General features: G+C 40.9%; 1 protein-coding gene across 3 annotated transcripts in view; it reads left to right on the top strand.

Moving 5' to 3' along the window:
- Nucleotides 1-21,002, top strand: part of TIPARP (TCDD inducible poly(ADP-ribose) polymerase) — a 41,194-nt gene that overhangs the window by 8,796 nt on the left and 11,396 nt on the right. For 2 of the 3 annotated variants that reach the window (XM_065674711.1, XM_065674710.1), the window contains exon 3: nt 9,690-10,686. In XM_065674711.1, coding sequence (XP_065530783.1) covers nt 9,752-10,686 — 935 coding nt within the window. In that variant the 5' untranslated portion in view covers nt 9,690-9,751. Of the gene's footprint in view, nt 1-7,019; nt 7,529-9,689; nt 10,687-21,002 lie in introns of those variants that run through there. The other variant, XM_065674709.1, reaches the window with a different exon arrangement.

Below are 21,002 nucleotides of genomic sequence, written 5' to 3'. Positions count from 1 at the left end.
AAAGCATATTCTTATTGTAAAACACAGAGCAGAAGCGTCTCTCCTGCTCATAGTCACTTAAGGCTGTTTCAGACAAAGAACATCTGCTTAATATAGCAATCATTTTGCTGTTTTCTGCATGATGCTGTCTAACACTGTGGTTTTATTTATGTGATCTGCAGACTGTATCCATCCAGCTGCTCACAGTATCCACAGCAGGGAGGCTCTGGGAGTCAACACTAAGACAAACTGTATGCCATGCCATAGTGAAGGAAGACATACAGGATCACTAAAGCAATGTGTCTCTCTTCTTATTGGTTACTTACATATGCGTTAAGCAAAATGAAGGACTAGCCCCATTTTCTTCCAGATGGGTTTGTATTATTACTCAGGGTTAGAAGTGTGTTGCTATGGCTGAGCTGGAACTATGCCTAGCTCACTGGATGCACATGGTATGTTTGTGAATATTTTCCATTATTATTAATGTTTTCAGAAAGCACAATTAAGTTTGAGGATTTGAACATTATTTCTGGAGCTTCAGATTTTTGTTCTTCATCTCCTGAATCTTAGGAAAAAAGAAAAAAAAGTTTTGTTGAATTTGGTGTTAATTTCTTCCATTCATTTTATTTTTAACCTAATATGTGAATTTTCCTCCTCACTGTGTGAATCATGCAGAGCTTGGGAGAAAGGGCAGTCAAATTTATAATACTGCTCCCTTTTATATTGTAGTAATTGACCTTTTCAAGGGATGTCTACAGAGATCTTCATTCACACCTTCAACTTTTCAAGGGTGTTGCAGGCCTTTGTAGAATCGGTGTTTCACTGGGTAACTAAAGCTCTAAGTTTTGCTGAAGTGAGCAGCACTTAGCTGTTTTTTCAGCTGTAAAATGCTGCTGCTTTCAAGGCATACCTTTATAATTTGTTGCGATTTTTGGTTTAAGAATGGACATTATTTGCATATAGAATAGTATACTACCTGTCTGTTAGATAGAACTGTTAATTTTAGAAATTTTTAAATTTGAGTTGCCCAACACTGCATTGTAGAGGAACATTGCCTTTCTATTTGTTTAAATGGGAGTCAACCTAAAGGAGAAGGAACATAGCACTGTCATCCATACATCAGTACCTACCATGGAGCAGGATTCACATGTGTCAGAATCATCAGTGGTTTAGAATTAACCTTCCAAAAAAATCTGAAAAGTTACATGATATTATATGAACTAGTTTGTATTTCTCCTATTACGAAGGTTGCATGAAGTGCTGCCTTGGCCTCATCTAAATATACATGGCTTGTACAGATTTAAGAGACTTCCACAAGAGGGTGCACCCGTTCAACAAAATCCCGTATAAGTCAAATGAGTGTGTTTCCATTGTGGGCATTATTTTCTATCATTCATTTTACATATTAACTCATGGTTCTAAATCAGCTTCAAAACGGGAAGGATGCTTTAATCTGTTGAATGTCCCATAGCATCTCACCAGTCTGTAACAGATACATGAATAGATACATGATAATTTCTGGGTAAGCGAGTCAGTTAAGTTTACTTTTGAACAAGAGGCATTGTGTCCAGAAGTCCCATTCATATGGATGAAAAGCTGTCTTCAGACTCCAGTCACAAAATGGTATTTAAACATTTGAAGGGTTTTAGTGTACTGAAATGTTACCTAACTTATGCCTAATGCCCTGCAAATGCGTACTACATGCATCTTGAGAATGAAGTTTTTGGGTTTCGTTGAGTTAGTTTTGAAGCATCATTAACTTTTCCCTCAGACTGGTACAACACTGGATAGTACAACTGCAGAAGGAAGCTCCATGTATAAAGATGAAGTTTTGTGAGACTGCTGAGTTGAGTGTGACTGATACAAGTTTTCTCTGTTTTGATTTTGTGATAAAATTATTTTCTGTTTCATAAGATAGATGGGAACTCTTAGTAAGCACTTCCTCTTAAGTTGTATAATGTTACTGTGCTAATATGCTAAAAGCATTGAAGTGTTCTTCTGGATGTGTAGGCCAAAGTTCTAGGTCCATTTCCCTAAGACTGCAGCCCTATAATATAGTAAGATACCTCTGCAGAAATGATTAACGAATTTTCCAGGAAAAGGGTCTGCTTTTTGCATGATGCATTCCCTGTCCAAATACATGAATCATAAATCACCTACAGAGATAACAGCAAAATAACTAGAAGTATAGTGCTATTCAGATGTGTCATATATGTGCTTTTTTCTTAGGAATGCTGTTATTGTCAAACTTTCAAGTATTTTAAATAAGAGAAACAGAATGGTCTACTTTTAAAGCTTGTAATTACTAGTACAAGATATTCAAACCAGATGAATTTGAGACTGAGGACATTACTAAATTTTTGTTACTGCTAGCTGCAAATGTAAAAGTTGGGTCTGCATTCAAAAGGTTTCATTTCCTAATATTGATGGATTGAAACTACTGTAGTTTTGATACTTTTGAGCAGTGTAAAACAAGAATATAAGGTATTACTAAAAAGTCACTGTCACACAGTGAATATATCATTTATCAAGCAAGATTTCTGTTTTAAAGACTGCAACCCCCTTCTATTTACACCAGTCTAGATTATCATGTTTAAGCAGATGATAGTTGTTTTGGGGTGTTTGGGGTTTTTTTTTTTTTGTTTTTTTTTCTTTAACTTGCTTGTGGATAGTACCATAAGAATAATCTGTGTTTATTTTTTTTCTTATAAACACTGTGGGTTTGGATCATTGCTACCCTCCAAAGAGCCAAATGCATCTACCAGCCAGATACGCAACACTGCTTAGTTATCTAAGACTCCTGGCTATATTTGATAGCAATAGGGCACGAGGAGGAACAGTAATTCCTGTAGTTACTGTAGATCATTCTCTTCTAAATATAATGGCATTTTCAGAAGCAATTCTTCATTCTGACAGTGTGTGCAAGTCAGACACAGATACACAATGCAGACAGATGCCCCTTCTGTGCCCCCCACCAAAGTAGGGTCCCAGTTTCTTCTCTAGGCTACGGCATCAAGTGTTTATCACTCCCCAGAGGTCTTCTTCCTGAGCTGAAGCTGTGTGCACCAGCCTGGCCAAAGTTCAGTCAACGTTGAGCATTTCCAGTGGAGGGAAACATTAATGAATAGCAAGCTTCATGCCAGCATGTTTGGACCTTGAAATTTTTGCCCTCCTGATCGTCAGGACAGACCAAGAGAGATGTACCCCGCTAGGTGTCACTCCAGCAAAGGCCACCCGAGTACAGGTGTTGAATAAACCTTTGCTGCCCTCCTCTCTCCTCATCAGTGAAAACTAGCTTGCATTTTTTTACCTTCATATAAACACAGAAAATGCTTTTTCACTTAAAAGAAAAAAAAAAAAAAGGTAAGCCGTAGTATTAAGAGGGAGGAAAGAAATGCACAGAAAATAAAAATTATAAATATTACGCAACTTGTGAGAGAAAAAAATAAGATTGACATCTATTATGAAAAATGGACTATTGCAAAAGTCTCTTAGGTATAGAAGAGTAAGCACATCCTAATAACAGGGTGAGCTGATCAGAGAGTCTCTTTTCCTGTCTGTGAACTTCTCAAAAATGTCTGCATCATTGACCTTGCTTTTCCCTGGGTACTTACCTAACTGACTTGCTGGCACATGTCCATGTCAGAACAAGGGCAGGGCTTGAAATGTTATTTGAAAGTGAACAGCATTTCTCACCAAGCATTGGTGTGGAAGATAACTCTCTCTTTGGTTAATTTTAAAGCATTACAATAAATTTAGCTACATGGATGAATTCCTTTCATATTGATTTCTGTAATAAATGCACATTCTTTGTTTAGTACTGTAAAACATCAATAGATTGATTCTTTTTTCACTGCTAAATCAAAGTCAGAAATTTTGTATTTTTGCTGAAATAAAGGTGGCATAACTTTGTAGTTTGTTTCCTACTGCAAGTAATGGTTCACTAGTTTAAGAATAACAACTGTCATTCCTTTTTCTAGTTTTTGGCATCCATGTCTGCTGCTACATAGCAAAGAAAGAGTCATAGACATTTGTATGTTCTCTTGGACTTTGATGTGCTAAATGATCCAACCTGTGAAATGCTGTTGTGTAAGTCAAGGGACCTCTGTCCTTTTCCATTTGCCAGTGACTTGTTACTTAACCTTAGCAATGTCTCATTTTGTATTTTTGTTTAATTGTTAAAGCAGACAATTAAGAGTAAGACAATCTTGGTATAATTGTATTACATGATATTAAGAAAAAAAAGCCTGAAACTGTAGATTTCAGTATTTTATGTGGTAATAATCAGTACTGATTTCTTTACTTGTGTGTAAAGTTCAGTGCTAGAAAGCAATTAAAAAGAAGAAAAATGTTATGTAGTGATTGATTAAATTGGAGAAATAGTAGAGAAGTTCTTGGAGAAAACTTGTGCTACTGAAGTCAAGTTCATTCTCTTCTTGATTTGCTGCATACAGTGAGGTAGACTGTTTTAGACATCCAGAGTATAAGCACACTGGGAACAGTAGCACTGAGATTTCTCATAAGAGGAGTTTTTGTAATGCCTTGAAATCAGTGAAGACCACCTGCTTTTCTGCTGGACTGGCTGGCAGAAATACATTGAGCTGAAATGAGAGCTTGTGGCAGTGACTGTTCCTCTCCCTTTTCCTTCTTATTGCAAATGCTGAGAACACAAGTGTGTGAGACAGACCTAGAACCAAATGGCTTCAGAAAAACTGAGAAGGTGTGCTGCTGTGTTCCCCAGTGTCCTTCCAGTTCCCACCAGCATTTGCTGACTTCTCTGTGTATAAAACATCAGAAAAGAACAGTTAACCTTCCTGTGATGGGATGTAGCTTAAGAAGTTAAAAGTGTTTGTTGTGCAAGTACTGAGGTAGAAAAGGAGCTCATGTTTTGGTCACCAGAAAAAAATGCACTGGAGCCCAAAAACATTGGGTTTTGTGTTTGGTTTGTTGTTCATGCTAAAAAAGAACATTTAAGTCAAAGACATTTCCCTTCTTTCATCAGCAAATAAGTGAACTGTGCATACTGATTATTACATTATTTGCAAGTCAGAATTGTAAATGGCTGCATTCACTCTGATGCAGTTTACCATTTGAAAGAAATAATTAAAGCTTTCTTTCTCTTGCTTAAGATCTAACTGTGCATTTAAAAATGAGATCATACTCTCATGGTGGTCATAGCTGCTTTATATATTTGTGTGGGGTAGCCTCAGAAATGGGTGTACAATATGCTGGTGTGCCGTGATGTATTTCCTTTAATTATACATTTGTTTTGAGAAAAATGGTTATTCCAGGCCTCCGTCTTCCCTCAGTTATATCCTTGCGATCCCACTGCAGTGGGAGTTGTGCGTACCTTAGTGTGTAGTTCAGCCATATGTGCTACTTATTTATATCTCATGCATGAAATAAGCTCTTCCAAACAGATAATTTTTGTTCTGGTAATGGAAGATAAATGCAAGTGTGTATGCAGTTCTTTCTTGCTAAATGAGGGTATGACACATGGCCAGTCACCGTGCTTGGTAAAGCTCTTGTTTTGTTGTGTCCAGACAGAGTGTGGGGCTGTGCCTGTCTGATGTTTCAGACTCTCAAGAGTTCAATTAATTTATAGATGATAATTTGTTTTCAGCACCTATAGACAGCGATGCCTCCTTTACTCTGCCTCTCCTGTATCATTCTAAAAGAAGTCAGCTCCAACTCATGAAGCTCAATTTTTGCAATTTGTTTATGGAAATGGCATATTCTCCATGCATTATAAACACAGCTGCGCAGCATTTTCAAAGCACACTGTAAAGCTTGTGCCCCCTTAAAATGACAGTATCTTTCCAGGTGCCTGGATTTTCTGTATACGTAATTTCATAAAATCCTGAGCTCAAGGAATGGAAGACCAGTTTTATTTAAAAAGAAAACAAAACCACACATAATATAATGTGTTCCATCAACATGAATTTCACCTTCTGAAGTTATTTACCTCTTTATAAGTTATTTTACCTGGCTGCGTTAGTGATGAAAATGCGCTTAATTCTTGGGGGGGGGGGGGGGGGGGGTGCGGAGCCTTTGTGAATTGATGGCCATGTCCTGTTGGAAGTTTCCTAGGGCACTACAAGAGTGTGATTCACCAGGGAAGCATGCCAGGCCATCGCACCAGCAGCCGAACGAGCCCATCATGCTCTCACACACGCACAGCGTGAAGCCAAAAGATGACAGCATGCTAGTGGCTTTTGGACAAAAGAAAAGTTAACTATGCTTTTAACAAATTCCACCTTAAAAATACTGCGTGTAAATGAACAGTAACATACTGTAACTCATTGTACTTGGTGCGCTGCATGCTTGCTTTTTCAGAGTGTGTCACACGCAGTGAAGTGCAGGCCCAAATCCTGGCAGCCCCATGCGAGGAGGCCACTGAGCTCACACCGTGGTACAGAAAATGAGTCACGGTGACTTTAAGGCGGGATGGGCTTCTGCTTTGGTTCTTAGTCATTAATTAGTGTTCGGTGAGTAACTTAACACCGTGAAGTTCAGTAACGTTTGAAAATGAGTGTGCCGACTTTGGCTTTCGTGAGCCCTGTTTATCCCGGTGTGCTGCGTGACTTTCAAGCTGCAAGGGCTGACATGGTGCTAAACTCGCATGTCCTCGGAAGCAGGTCCCTGCTCGCGTGCAAGCGCGCACGCATGCCTGGGCGCACTCGTTGGTCTATCGCTGGTTGTTTTTTGCCTGAGGAAATCCTCTTTGGTAAGGCACTGGGGTTCGCAGGGTTTACAGAAGTGAGACCATGTGCTTAATGCGTGATAAATCGACTGCAGAGGGATTTACTGCACCTTTATTGCTGGGAATGACCCGGTCGCCGCGCTTTCCGCTGTCTCTGGTGTCGCTGGTTGGGTGCGGGTTCAACACGGGGCTTGAGCCACGGAAGTACACGAAGGGCTGCCGCGAGTACAGAACGGTGCGTGCCTCAGCCCGCCGGCCTCGGGCCCTTCCGCCCGGAGCCCCCTGGGCGGCCGGCGCCGAGGGAGGTGGCTGGGGCGGGGCGGAGCGGCGGAGGGGGCGGGCCGCTTTCCCGGCACAGGCTGCGGGGAGCAGCCGCGCCGCCGCCTCGGAGCCCCTCCCCGGGCAGCACGGCCGCCTGCGGAGCGCTCTCGGGAAGCGATATTTAAAACAGCGAGGAGAATGCGTGAGGCGCAGAGGGAGCTGCGGGGCGGGCCGGCGTGAGCCGTGGGGCACCTACTGCTGGGCGGGCAGGGCGGCCGGGAGCTCGGGCTGCCGTTCCCCGCAGCGCCGGGGCTCCGCTCCGGCTGCTCCCAACCTCCCTCCCTCCCCGCGCCGCCGTCTCTTGGTAACCCCGAGGGCAACTCGAGAAACAGCCTGGGACTTGCGAGCTCGGACACAGGCGTTTCTGCGCGTTTAAGGTGGAAGTGCTGGCCTGCGAGCACCCGGCTGCAGCAGTCGGTTCATCCGTTACTTTCTTTTCCCCCACCAGAAGACTGATCTTGTTTCGAAGCTATCCTTAAATTGGGTCAGAACCTCAGGACTCTCGCTCGGGGGGAGCAAAAGCTGGTAGGTTGCTACGGGGGAACCTGCCGCTCACAGTGGCTGCAGCCCTGCAGAAAGTTGCGGGGCGGTCTGTCCGTCAGGGTTTGCTTGCTCTTGCTCTTGTTAGGTTTTGTGTCTGGGCTGTTTCTTACGTTTTTTCATATTAAAAAATTTATGTTAGGACCATTAGGCTTGCTTTCTTCAGCAGAGGGAAAGGAGGTGTGGTTCGCATGAGATGGCGAGTACTTGGGGCTTGAAATCTCGCACCAAGAGATCTTCCTGTGTTGAAATCTATTGTGCAAATCAGCGTTGCTCTTGGTGACTGTTAACGTTGTTTCTAAACAATACCGAGTGATTTGGGGTGTTAAAAATCAGAAATGCGAATAAAATCGGGTACTCTGATTCTCACCGTTTTCTATTTTTAGAGTTACTGGGGGATTCAGCTCTACACTCTTAAGAAGGCAGTTCTTTAAAAATCACAGCAAAACTTAAGTGATAATCCAGTGAGTGATAATAATACTGAATTAGGGTTAGAGTTACTGCCGAAAGTGACGAGAAGTCACTTACTTAGCTTGTTGGCAGAGCAGGACTCCTCAGACCCTGGAAGAGCCTCTTGCGTGTCGCCTCACCAGGGCTGTTAAACCTGGGTTCGGTGAAGTGAAACATCTGATTGCTTTCAGAGTTGAGGATTTTTAAACCTTGGAAGTTACCTGAAAGTTTAAGGTACCCTTGATGGCTTAGAAGGAGAAACACCTGGTTTGTCTGTGGAAGAATAACAGGTGCCAATATATACGAGCTTTAACTGGCAAATCTAGTGGTTGCGTTAAATTCAATCTAAAAATGGGAAACTGAAAGTACAACTTTTTTCCTTTTTCCTGGCAATCCTGACATGCTGTTTCGCACAGTAATGCAGAAGCCTTCTAAATGTGTGTTTCAAAATAAGGAAGACTCAATGAGAAATTTTCCAGAGCAAATTGTCAGTAGTAAGAAATTACTGTTAAATTTTATCCCTTTCTGGGATTTTGTTTTGAAATGTGAATTACTTTGTTTGAAATACATTTATCCGAGAAGTAATCCTTAATGTGCTCCACTCTAAGCTTTGAGGCTACGTGCGAGGAGACTGAAGAGGGTTTAATTAAGTGTAATCAAATATTACGAGATTCCTGATCAAAAGCCATAGAGCTTGCTTTCTGGTGAACGTATGAGGCGCACTGTTTATTTCTACTTGAGGAAAAAAAATAGTTTTTCATCTTAGACATATCATTTTTCCTCTGTTCCTGAGTAACTAGCAAACTGGCACCTTTTTGTTTTCTTGACTGCCTAGTTTTAATTCCTGCTGACCAGCCTAGCAAGAGGCAAATGAGCTCTGTGTGTCACAGCAGGGTGACGGAGTACAGCCTGTGTGTCTGAGTCAGTGTGAGAGTGTGGGCATGTGAGAGTGGCTGTAGATGACGTGGGAGTGTCTGGAAGTGTATGAGACTGTCAGTGTCAGATGCATAGCAGGAGGAACAGGGTGTAAGCACTTGAATTCCTGTGTCTAAAAAAACAAGGATTAAATCCTGGCCCCTGCTGGCGCTGGTATGAAGTTTGCTGTTCTTTAAGTGAAGCCAGCAGTTCGTTGATGCAGCTGCTGGGTGGGTGTGTGAGGTTGTATGAGGGAAGATATATGTGAATGGAAGTGGAATGCATACATCCGCCTGCTTATCTGGTGGGAGAAAAAAATGGTGTTTGAATATCTAAAGTGTGGTGGGAACATTGAGGGATGTATGTCTGCTAATGCCTCTATTCTCAGGTCTGTGTGTGAGGGAAGCATGAAAATGAACAATGCAGTGTTCACTTCTATAGAATATAATGAACTAAAGCACTGTTTATTATTAAACATCATCACGAGGAGAGCATAAGCCCATTCCCCTTTCCTGCTTCCCCTTCTTCCCCTTGGGACTGCGTGTGCGTGCCTGAGTGTCTCTAAGACTTCACGTGAGAGAAGACGATGAGTGTGTGTTTGGGATTAATTAGCCTGAGTTTAGCTGGTTTCATGCTTTACGTGCCTAGGGGCTACCCACAGTCACAGAGAGGGGAGGAGTTTGCTGTTGCTGGCTTGAAAATCCTCTCCAGGGGTGATCTTGTTCGTGTCAACCATGAGCAATTAGAGAGATTAACTGTCTTGTTTTCCCTTCTGCCCTAGATTGATTCTTGCAAGGCTCTGGGACATTTGAAAGTGATTTGGGAGAGCCAAGTCCGTGTCTGATGGACACGGAACCAAAGCCAGCGTGTGTTGTGCAGCAGGCTCACTGCCCAGGAATGAAGTGCCCTCCTTCAGAGGACTTTCCTCCTCAGATAAGACTGTCTGAAAAAATACCACCAGTGAAACCTTGCTTCAAGAAGAAGCAGCAAGTGCAGAAGAGATTGGACACAGAAACTCTCCGGGCTTTGCGGCCAATCTTTACCAGTTTGCTGGGAGCTGGGACCTTGGATAGAGTCTTTGTGCCCCGAGGCCAGAGTGGTGGTCATAGTGATTTGTGTGAGCCAGCTGTGAAAAAGACTCTGGACCTCAGTAGTTCTTGTCCCCAACCAGAAAATAATGTAACTGAGCTGATGCCAACAGCTCCAAATGTGCAGAGTCAGTTGCCAGTAGCTCATCCTTCTGGGCATCCTGAGCAGGATGTCCAGTCAGGAGAGCAAGACCTTTCACCAGAAACGACTCCTGGAACTGCTGCTGATAATAGTAATGAATCATTCCAGGACCATCCTTTGCACCCTGCTGCTAGTGATGGTGCGCCTTGTCCTTTGTTCCCAGACAAGATTCTAGAAAGCTACTCATCTGGCTTTTTCCAAGAGACTAGCTGTCCAATGCAATACAATTTGAGCCTAAGCAATAAATTCAGTGGTGGAATATTCCAGGACAAAAGTGAAGAAGCTTCTCTTGATCTCGTATTTGAGCTTTTGAACCAGCTGCAATATCACACCCATCAGGAAGATGGAATAGAAATTTGTGTGGATTTTCTCCAGGGCACTTGTGTTTATGGCAGTGATTGTCCCAAACATCACACAGTTTTGCCATACCACTGGCAGGTGAGGAGGACAGCAACCCAGAGTTGGCAAAGTGTGACCAATGATTCCCAGGAGCATCTGGAAAGGCTCTACTGCAACCCTGACAATGACAGGATCAAAGTGAAATATCGGTAGGTAACTAAACTTACTCCCTTACTAGCAAGGGCACTTAACTGAGCTGTGGTGCAGAAGTATAATAGAATATGTGTTCTTTCTTCCTGATGTTTTGTGTGTGTTTTATAATCCTTATGATGATGTTACCTGAATAATAACTAACAAGTTTGCCACAACAGAAAATTCTTGCATGCCTATTAAAACTACTGCTTAGCATCTGGAAAGTGTTTTTTGAAGCTGGAAGACTGGAAGTGTATGAAATAAAGACATTTCAGCTCTGTGTAAATGGAGTTGATGGAGACTGTTGTGTAATATTATGCTTGTTCTTAACGTTCCTAAAGAGAGTTTTCTCTGTATTAGGAAAAGTGGCAGCATGAATGAGCCTTTGAGGTGATTGAAACAGGAATGATGCAGCAGTTGTTCTCTGTCACTGTGAATACAGATTGGCTGTGTGCACTCCAAGCATAGGTTTCATTATTACATTCTAAGCAACTAAAATCAGAAAGGTGCTCTGTTAAGTCGTTTGACTGGAAATTTCATAGGGTTGGTGTTATGTGGTGACCTTTCAGCTAATTTGCTATGAACAACCTGAGCAATACCTTCAGAAATGCTGATCGTCTGTTTGTCATCTAAAATTGTTAAGCAATTTATTAGAAATTCTTGTTTCCTCTATACATAGTAGTGTTTATCCACTCATTTTCTGAAATTAGAAAGCAGCTTTTAAGTTTCTATGGTTGTTACCAATTTAGGTTTAATCCTGCACCCTGAAATCTAACCCAAAACTTCTTCAACTTTGTAATGCATGTTCCATATTGAGTAGTAGCGGGAGTGCTGATGCTTTCAAGTTTATCAGATCTGTGTAGTCCATGTTCGTGTGAAAGTGGGGTGAAGACTGCTTTTTATTTATTTATTTTTTTAGCCTGGAGGAAGCATATAATGCAAACTGCTCCTATCTTATCTGCCCTGCCTAACCTATAAACCTGGTGCAACTCATTCCAGCCGTAGTCAGTTCAAAGCAATGCTTCTGTAGTTGTGTAGTGAAAACTTCAAACTCCATTTGCCATCTGAGTCCCTGTGGATTTGTTCTCACTGCCTCTGCTTGCTTCCACTTCCTAAAGAAGTGCAGCACTTCTTCCTACGCGTTTGAATTTTTGTTTTGTAGGCGGAGATTTCTCATCAGGCACCAGAGACGCAATTTAATGCTTAAAATCAATGTGAGTCATTACTTTCACTTAACTGGATGTCAGATTAGGCACTAAAACTCAGGCTCCATTAGCCTATGGATTCATCCTTTTTCCTGAAGGCAATTCCACTTACACTGAAAATGAAAGTGAAGTAGGAAATAGATTTCTTGATGGAATGCTTAAAAAAAAAAAAATTAAAAAAATCTTGTAACTGCATAGCAGGTAACATTCGCTGTATTTTAAAAGAGAAACTTCCATTTTTTCCAAGTATTTAAAATAATTTCTGAAAACAAATCAGCAAATGCAGAAATAAAATAAGCCCATGCAAATAATTTGAGTTCTCTGCAAACAAGCACAAAGTTTTCTTGTTGCAGCCTGTATCACGGAATCCATCACTACACAGGAGCTACATGTTCTAAATGATGGAGTTAAGAATTATTAATTAAAAAAAAAGTTTCATAATTGCTTAATCATCTCCAGCCTCTAGCATTGGCTGGACAGCGTTTTCTGCCTTTACATTTACTTTGCAGGCTTCCAGTCTGGTGGGTGTTTCGGTCTCTTGATGTACGGTTTCTGTCTGACCCACGGGTTTGGGAAGAAACTGAGTGGGTGTGTTGCCAGACACATGACATTCTGTTACTGTGAATGAAGTCAGAGAAACAGAATGATCTCAGAAAACCCAGGTGTGCTGCAGTTGGTCTGAAACTCTGCTGTCTAAGTGGAGGCAGATTCTTGGACTTCAAACTAGACTTCATCTTGTTGGGTTGAACTGGCTACCCCGTTAGCATCTGTCTGACTGTTTTCTTCAAGTGAAAGTAGTCTACTGAGACTTAACAATTACTTTAAACATCAGTATTTTTTAATTTTCTGTTTTAAGCTGTTGATTCTACAGCCTGTACTCTTCCTTCTCTTAAAAGATGTTGTGAAGATCTTTGCTGCAAAATCATGCCTCAGTGCAAGGCTAGATAACTGTTGTAAATTTACAATGTCCACTTACCATGGAATGACAAACTGACAGTTTCTGTAGCTCTTACATGTATTTCATCCTTTGGAAGAGCTTCATGTTTGAGGGTAAGTATTGGTGAGAACTGAGGAGTGAAACTTCCTCCCAAGATTAAAGCTTCTGATTTCAAACACCGAATATAATGGGCCTTAAAACCTAGTTTTAACATGGTTTTTTAAGCTAGGTTTTGAAGTAGTCAGCAGATGTTTTACTGTGTATCCTTGCCAGTTTCTTCTTATGCAACATCATCTTGTGTCAGAAAAACCTGCTAAACCTTTATGTGTGGACTGCTTGGACTCGGTGTGACTCTTCCTGGAGTTCATGGTTGGTCACTGCAACCTGGCTTCCCTTATGTTCCTGGGCGATGTTGTGTTTCCTGGCAACAAGATGCAGATAGCAGCGTGTTGAACCTTGCTGAGAGGCTGCAAACATGCTAGAACAGCTCATCGTTCACATGGTTACCGCATTATTTGGCTAAAGCTATTAATCTCTTGTGGTCAGACAAGCTTTACAGGCCTATCTATACAGATTGCATACAACAAGGAAATGTCTGTTCAGCAGTTTGCATGTCCAAGAAGGGCTGTGCAGAAGCCAGCCTGACAACCAGTGGGTGGTAGTTGTTTATTCTCGTTTGCTTTAAACACAGTTTATATGGCACAGTAAGTAATGCTTACAGACTGCATGCATAGCATTGCCATTGTGTGCTCCTCCAAGAAAGTTGGGCTATTCAACAAAGTGTTGGGCTTACTGGCTCAGTTAGAGAATAAGCTCTAAATTCAAATATGGTGTTCTTCAAATAGCTATTTATAAAAATCTTTCTTTATCTTCATGTTATTGGGGTGAGTAATGTAAGAAAACAACATTAAAACAACATTAAGTTACTGCCTTTCACCTAAGGGAACACGATCTTAAGGCAGAAGTGGTAAATCTTGTCTACTTACTTTGTAATACGACTGCCTGAGATCTTTGTTGCAGTTTGTCCTTAAACTGAATGTAAAACTTTATCATAAATTGTTTATATTTTTGCTTTCTGAAGTCTTATCAGGTACTTAAAGCCAAATACCAAACTATCTGAACAAGTGGGGGATATGAATTTAAACAGGTTAAAGTACTTAGAAGCTCTCAGTTTTCGTCATACGTGTGGGGAGAGGCCCTGGAAAAGTTCCAGCTTGCAGCTAAGTATTGGAGAGAACAATGCCAAGTACTGCTTTCCAGCATGAGAGTACCCAAGATGGGATATTTTAAGATAACCCTTTAGTAAGGGGAAATACTTGGCTGCAGAGCTAAGCAGGTTTTCCCCACACACACCTGTCTCAGCATGCATGTGTTGCTCTTCAAAATAAGCAACATCATTACTGATTACACAAGGATTTGTTTAAAATAACTTTGCAGTTCCTGACCCATCAGTTCCCCTGCTTTGGTTGAAAATTCCACCCCTTCTCTTGGCAAAGAGATATCACTGTGTGCCAGGGACACAGTCAGGGAAAAGCAGGTGGTGCATATTCTGCCTGGGAGCAATTGACTAATTACTCAGTATACATGCATGGTTCTTGGATGAAGTCAGAGTAAATATTGTCTGCTCCCCAGCAGGGTTATCAGTCGGACTTGGAAAGGAACAGTAGGGACAAAAGTAAATGTACAGGGAAGTAGTATTCCTTCATTCACGTGTTCATGGAATAGCTTGCTTCTCTGTTGTGGTTCAAATATGCTTCTATGATTTTAAAATTATACAAAGCATAGTGGAAGCATTTCAGCTGTTCAGGGACTTCTGCAGGTTGTCTGACCTGTTGAGTAGTTAAATTTAGGCAGTTATCTTTCTGATCCACACAGCTGCCACAATGTGCAAGATAACTCATATGTTACTGATAATGCCGGAGATGAGAAAACAGCTAAAATTCACTGTGTCTGGTGATTTTCTGTGATGTTTCTTGAACATACACATCTGAATGGTTTTGAGCTTCTTTGCTTCCAGCAAGGAATTAAATGCAAGACAAAGACTCTAAATAAAAACAGCATGTAAAGTGATTTTAGAAGTGTTTGCATTGTGCTTTTAATAGTATGGTTCAATGAATTCCTCTTGGCTTCACTTTATAATATCATTTACATATGAAATAAAACTAATTGGCTTCTAGCTATACAAATCTAGGGAAGTTAGAAGTGTTACATTGAGCTGCTGTGGGAATCAGCAATCACTCCTGTATCCCTTTTCGTGTTTCATGTCAATAAACAAGATTACAGTTTTGGAAACAGCTGTCACCAGGCTTCAGGTTGAGGTCAGTCTGTTCCCTGTGTTCTTACGGTAATAAAACAGTCCTTTCTGAACACAAAGATTTATGCTTGGTGAAATAGATTGCTCAGAAGAGTTGCTCACAGGTAATCGAGCAGGCACATGGTTGTCACATTGTCTGCCTGTCCATTTCAGTAAGGATGAGGAGCAGAATGAGTCTGTTAAAACTATTTGCTTAGTAGGAGCAGTGATCGTGAAGTTCCTTCCTAGTTGGTACATGTATTTGCTGAAATCGGTAGGGATTTGAGCTGGGTAATAATTGCAGAATTTGATACTTGTAGTCAAATGTATATAGATAGGAGTCCAGTTTTAGGAAGCTGGATGTGGAGGATGTGACATGAAATGTTAGAGGGAACATTCTGATACCAAAACAACCAGACTTGGTCACTAGTCAATGTTAGACTTGTGTATGATCAATTTTTATAATGCATTAATGAAACCGATGCAGTTTATTTATTTATTGTACATTTCAGAGGTATTTTAAGGCCTGAGATTGGATAGAATTCTAAAAAAGAGAAACTGCATAAACTGTCCCCCAACAACAAGAAAACAATCCACAAACAAACAAAACACAACCAAAGAATACCCAGGCCTGTCTGTGCGGAACAGTTGTGAAAAGTGGGGCTTTGAACATGAGGTTCCACCTAAGTGCTGTAGAAGGTGTTCATATTACAGCTTTGTGAAAGCAAATGCCTTTCCCCTTACCTGAAAACCCGTTCTTCTGTCAGCTCTGTTGCCACTCAGAGTGGTGCTTGTGCTGTCTCTAAAACATTTACTGATACAGAAATGTAAGTTAACAAAACTCTGTGCAAAATGTATCCTTATCAGGTGCAGGCAGGAGATCTTTGAAACCAGCAATCTCAGACAAGGACATCCATGTTTATCCTCTACTGCAAACAGAAGTTGTAACTTGGATTTGAATTATGAAATATGGTGCATGCAGTAATACTTGGAAGATTTGAAAGTGTTTGTCATCCTCTTTGCTACGGATTTTTAGAACTTAGCAGCACTTCACACAAAAGGACACTTTAACCTGGTACCTCTTGTTCAAAAGTGGCCAATAGTGGGTTTCTTAACAGGACAGACATACATCTCAGCACAGTCTGTCATCTTCCAGTAGTCATGCCTCAATGTCTTTCTGATCCAGAGATGGTATCTTGGTGTGTGAGAGAGTTTGATTCCTCCCCTTCCCTTCCACCTCACCACCCCACCCTGAGACAGATCTGGAGCCAGGCTTTCATTTAAGCTGTATATACATCTGGACCAATATACCAGTAGTAGTTTCAGCTTTACAAACATGCAAGTCAGGTGAGACCCTCTCACTGTGAAAACTACAGAAGACTGCTTTTTCGGGCACCTCTGGTCACCAGTAGTAAGGCAGGGAAAACCTGCCTTTCCAGCTTCTAAAAAAATACAGGGAAAGCAGTAAAGCTACTACTATATTGGTAGATTTCTTTCTTTTCTCTGGTGATGGAGCTCTTTAAGTGTAAAGGTAAGCCTCTTTTCTGAGTCTGCCTTGTTGAACACCCCCTGCATGGCTTAGGGTCACAGCAGAGAGAGGCAGTGTGACATGATGAGGGAGTATTAAGTAGAATATGAAACTAATTTCCTGCCCTGTCACCTGCTGCCCCTCTGTTCCATTTAAGAATGATTAGATACTTGTAAGATCAAGACTGCAGGATCATGTTTGCTAGCTTGTTTTTGTTCTTGCCCTCATGTAAAGTGTTGCTTCTGTGAGCGAAGCTTCCTAGTTTCCTTTCATGCTTCTTATGGCACTAGCTAGGATTTGGCTGCGTTTTTATTCCTACATTGTGAAGAGCTGTTTTATAAATGTCCCTTCATGAGTGTTACCTGAGCTCTTGTTTACTGTTTCTTCCTATGGAATTGGTATTGGTTTTGATGGGAGCAAATTTTGGCTGCTGTTGTCTAAGATCTGATGTTCCTATTTCAGTACTTTGCTTAAAAAGAAAGACTTCATATGGACAATATACTTGAAGTTCCCTCACCCAAAACTGGACTACAGCCTGCAACATCAAAAAACTGTTTGCTACAAATGAGGTTAAATACTGCTAATTTGGGGTCACTAGAAAGTGTAAATGACAGACATATTTGCTACAGTCACTGAGTTCAGTTTGTGTTTCCAACAGTAAGCACAGAAGGGTTTTGTACCTGTTAAAATCTTTTAAGGTAATTTGTTCCCCTGAGCGGTTTTCAGCTTGTTGCTATTGCAGAGTGGAACTGGTTTAGTCATAGAGAGAAAATCACCAGTTTCATCATCTGAGGGGTGTTTAACTCTCAGTCTTGCTTCGTATCACAGCTGTTCTGATGGGAACTGAGTTTCATTTCCTGTACAGACCTTTGTTGAGCACTAGGTTTCTGTTTTTTCTGAACCCTGTTTGCGGTAAGACTCATGACATGTAACTGAACTTAGGAGAAGAGTTTGAAGCCGCATGCATTTTCATAGCACTTACAAAATTATTATCCTCATCATCTATTTGTACATAACATCTAGTGAACATGTGTCATATTGAACGGAAAGAGCACAGACGATGCACACATTAGGCTGAAGTTCCTCAGAAGGATGCAAGGAAGAGCAAGCCCAAATATCCTTATTTTAGCAGGCTACATTCATCTGAAAAAAGACGTCAATGTTGTAACTTTCTAGTCAATGTACCTACTCAGCTCAGTGTCCTAAAGAGATTATGTCTTTGTGTTACTCCTTATAGTTAAGATACAGAGAAAATGTGGAGGAACCAGGTTCTGCTTTGAAAACACGTGGAATTTTATTTTGAGCTGTGCTGTTGTACACCACCAGATCTGGGTTTGTGAGATGCATTCTTAAGAGTTTTCGATATGTTTCTTCTTTCAGTGCCGATATTTTATAGACCTTTATTTGGTTAGTCAGTGAAGTTCTTAAATCTTTGTTCCCACCTCTGTTGCAGATTCTCTGTGGGACTTGGGAGAAGATGTTTTAGTCTTTCTGTGTATCTGTCTTTCCCAGGGAAAAATGAGGATAGTGATTTTCTGCTTCAGAAGCAAGATGAGGCAAAGCTGTGGTGTTTGCAGAGGGGCTTATTTCTGTAGAAAAAAACAGCATTGTTTTTATTACTGGTTTCAAGCTGAACAGAAGGCTGTTGCATGATGCAGAGAGGTACTGGGAGTAACACTTTGCCCCACCAAGGTATTTGAAATACATTTCCTGCTTTCCCAAATGTCTGACAAACATTTAGCCTTTCTAATCTCCTTCCGACCTTCTCTAGACTGATATTTCAGATAAAGACTTCAAAGTCCATCAGTAAAAAACACTAGATTTTTTTTTTCTTTTATCCCATTAGCTACAAAACTCTCCTTTTCGTTAACATAAACTGCCCAAGGAAAGCATAAAGAGCGTTGGACCCCTTTCATGGAGCTCATCTTTTGGAGATGGTGCCAAGGAAGTGTTGGGAGGGGCCTGTTTCACCCCCACACACAAGAAAGGGTTTTAATTGTTGGGTTCATGTATATTTGTTTTGCCACTGTCATCATCACAGTACCTGAGTATTTCATCACCATTGCATGGGAGCATCTCCCGGAGGTGCAGATAACTGTGCAATCACGTATGTGTGATGTGCTACGTGTTCTTTTGTGCTCCCTTCAGGGCATAAAACAAGGTGATGTGTGCCTGGTTTATTGTTGGATTTCCTCTCTCCTAATCTATATGTTATCAATAGTCTATACATTATAGAGGATACCCTGTACTTTAGATAGCGTACACTGTATCTCTGAAGTAGTAAATCATTATACCGTGTGGAGATAAAATTATTATGCTAAAGAATGTATCAGACATAACCTTGAGCATCTTGCATTCTTGCTGTTCTTGAGCTCTAAATTTGTGGTTTTTCACCTATATAAAGGCCTCAAACAGTTGAGAGGTACAGTTGTCACATTTGCTTTCATCACTGGTGTCTTAAAGCTGAAGGCAGGAATGTAATCACACAGCCACTTGCTGCAATCACAATTTTTTGTTATGACTTTGCATTATGTAAGCTGGTAATAGGCTTTTTAATATACAGAGGAAGTGCTTTAACTGGAGAGCTATTATTAAATAACTTTGCTTTAGGATTTCAGAGCTTAAAAGCTAGTGAATGTTACAATTTGAAAAAGTTAATACTTCTGAATAGAGAAATACACTGTTAAAGAATGTAAATGAGCATTGGAGTAATATATATTTTATGTGAATCAAGGGGTTTTGTGAAAGAGTATCTTTCCTCATTCACAATGTTATAATGGGGGGAGGGGGAGAATGAGGTAGGATTTTGGGCACATAGTGTGTTTTTCAGATGCAGTCACTTAAATAAAGGCATTCATGTAAAATTTTCAGCTGTATAAAATATTGCAATGTTATTCCAAACAGTTTACTGTTAGGTAGAAAATTTGGAGTTTGAATGTTTTTAGTTAAAATACTATTAGAAACAAAGTCTTCCCTGTGAGGGTGGTGAGGCACTGGTACAGCTTACCCAGAGAAGCTGTGGCTACCCCATCCCTGGCAGTGTTCAAGGCCAGGTTGGATGGAGCTTGGAGCAACCTGGTCTAGTGGAAGGTGCCCCTGCCCATGGCGGGGGGGGTGGAACTTAATGGTTTTTAAGGTCCCTTCTAACCCAAACCATTCTGTGATTCTGTGATACTATTCAGGGAAAGAAATAAAAACCTGTTGTGTAGATATTTTGGCCACTTAAATTTTCTGTTAACGGGAAGTAGTGTTCTAAACACTCCACCAACTTGAAAAATAGAAATACCTTTTTTAAAGCATCCCTAATTCAACAGAAGTTTGAGTTTCAGGTAGATCCTGCTATGTTACATCCTTTCCCTGTTCACAGCTAAGGGGGATGCATAGAAGATACCATACCAAGAAATACCCTGACCGCATTTTTTTTCTTCCAGAAATAGCGATTGATTTTTCGGGGTTCTGAACTGCAGCTGTTATTCTGAGAGAAACTTTGAGTAAACCTGATAGCAACTGCACAGAGCCAGTGTCCTCATCTTTAACCGAAGAGAATGGATCTGTATTAACCAAGCTGAAAGCCAGCACTAAGTGCGTGGGAGCTTTGGAAGCTGTACTCTGCTCTCTGTGTCACAGGCATGCTCCAAAAGGTGGGATGCTGAGAAATGCTGTGACCTTCACAGGCAGACTGAGCAGTTCTATTTAAGAATGGGAAAACAAGAACATTTAATGCGTGGTATCGTACATAAGCTTTCAGGAAGAATGTTTGCGGGGCGGTAATCACCTGTTTCAGGTCTTGATGCCTGGGTTGTTCTTTCAGTGAATTGTCAGTATAAGTCACAGAGCGATGACAATCCTGTCTTCCTCAGTTTGCTTACAGGGGAGGGGAATCTGATAAAGAAGAGGCAGAAGCAATGAGCTACAAAAATGTAAGAAACTCCAAACAGCAGACATTACAATCATTAAATTTTTCAGTACTGAGAAATAATTTGGCACATTCTGCACAGGTTTTGCAGAAAAATATTTAGCCTTCAGAGAAACTGTTTTCACAGTAAGCTGTCATTAGCCGCCAGCCTTATAAATCTTGAACAATCTTACAAGCTACATAAATGTGCTACACTTAGGTGTGCACAGATTTTGTTTGTTGTAGGAAAAAAATTGCAATTTGTTGTACTGAAATGGTATGTGAAGTTTTCATGTTGTTACAGCACTATTGGAAGAAAGCCATATCAGTTCCCTACCTGTTCTGCAGTTAGAACATGCCTGCATGCAAATGCCCTTTTTTGCATATGCACTCTGAACCCAGAATTGTAGGAGGTCATCCTGAAGATCTGCTTGCTCTACATTAAAAGCATGAGGAAAAGCAGTCTCATAGTGTG

This window comes from Lathamus discolor, chromosome 3 (genome assembly GCF_037157495.1).
Source record: "Lathamus discolor isolate bLatDis1 chromosome 3, bLatDis1.hap1, whole genome shotgun sequence".
Classification (NCBI taxonomy): Eukaryota; Metazoa; Chordata; class Aves; order Psittaciformes; family Psittacidae; genus Lathamus; species Lathamus discolor.
Note: the sequence above shows the minus strand (reverse complement) of the source record. Positions and strands in the feature narration are given on the sequence as shown.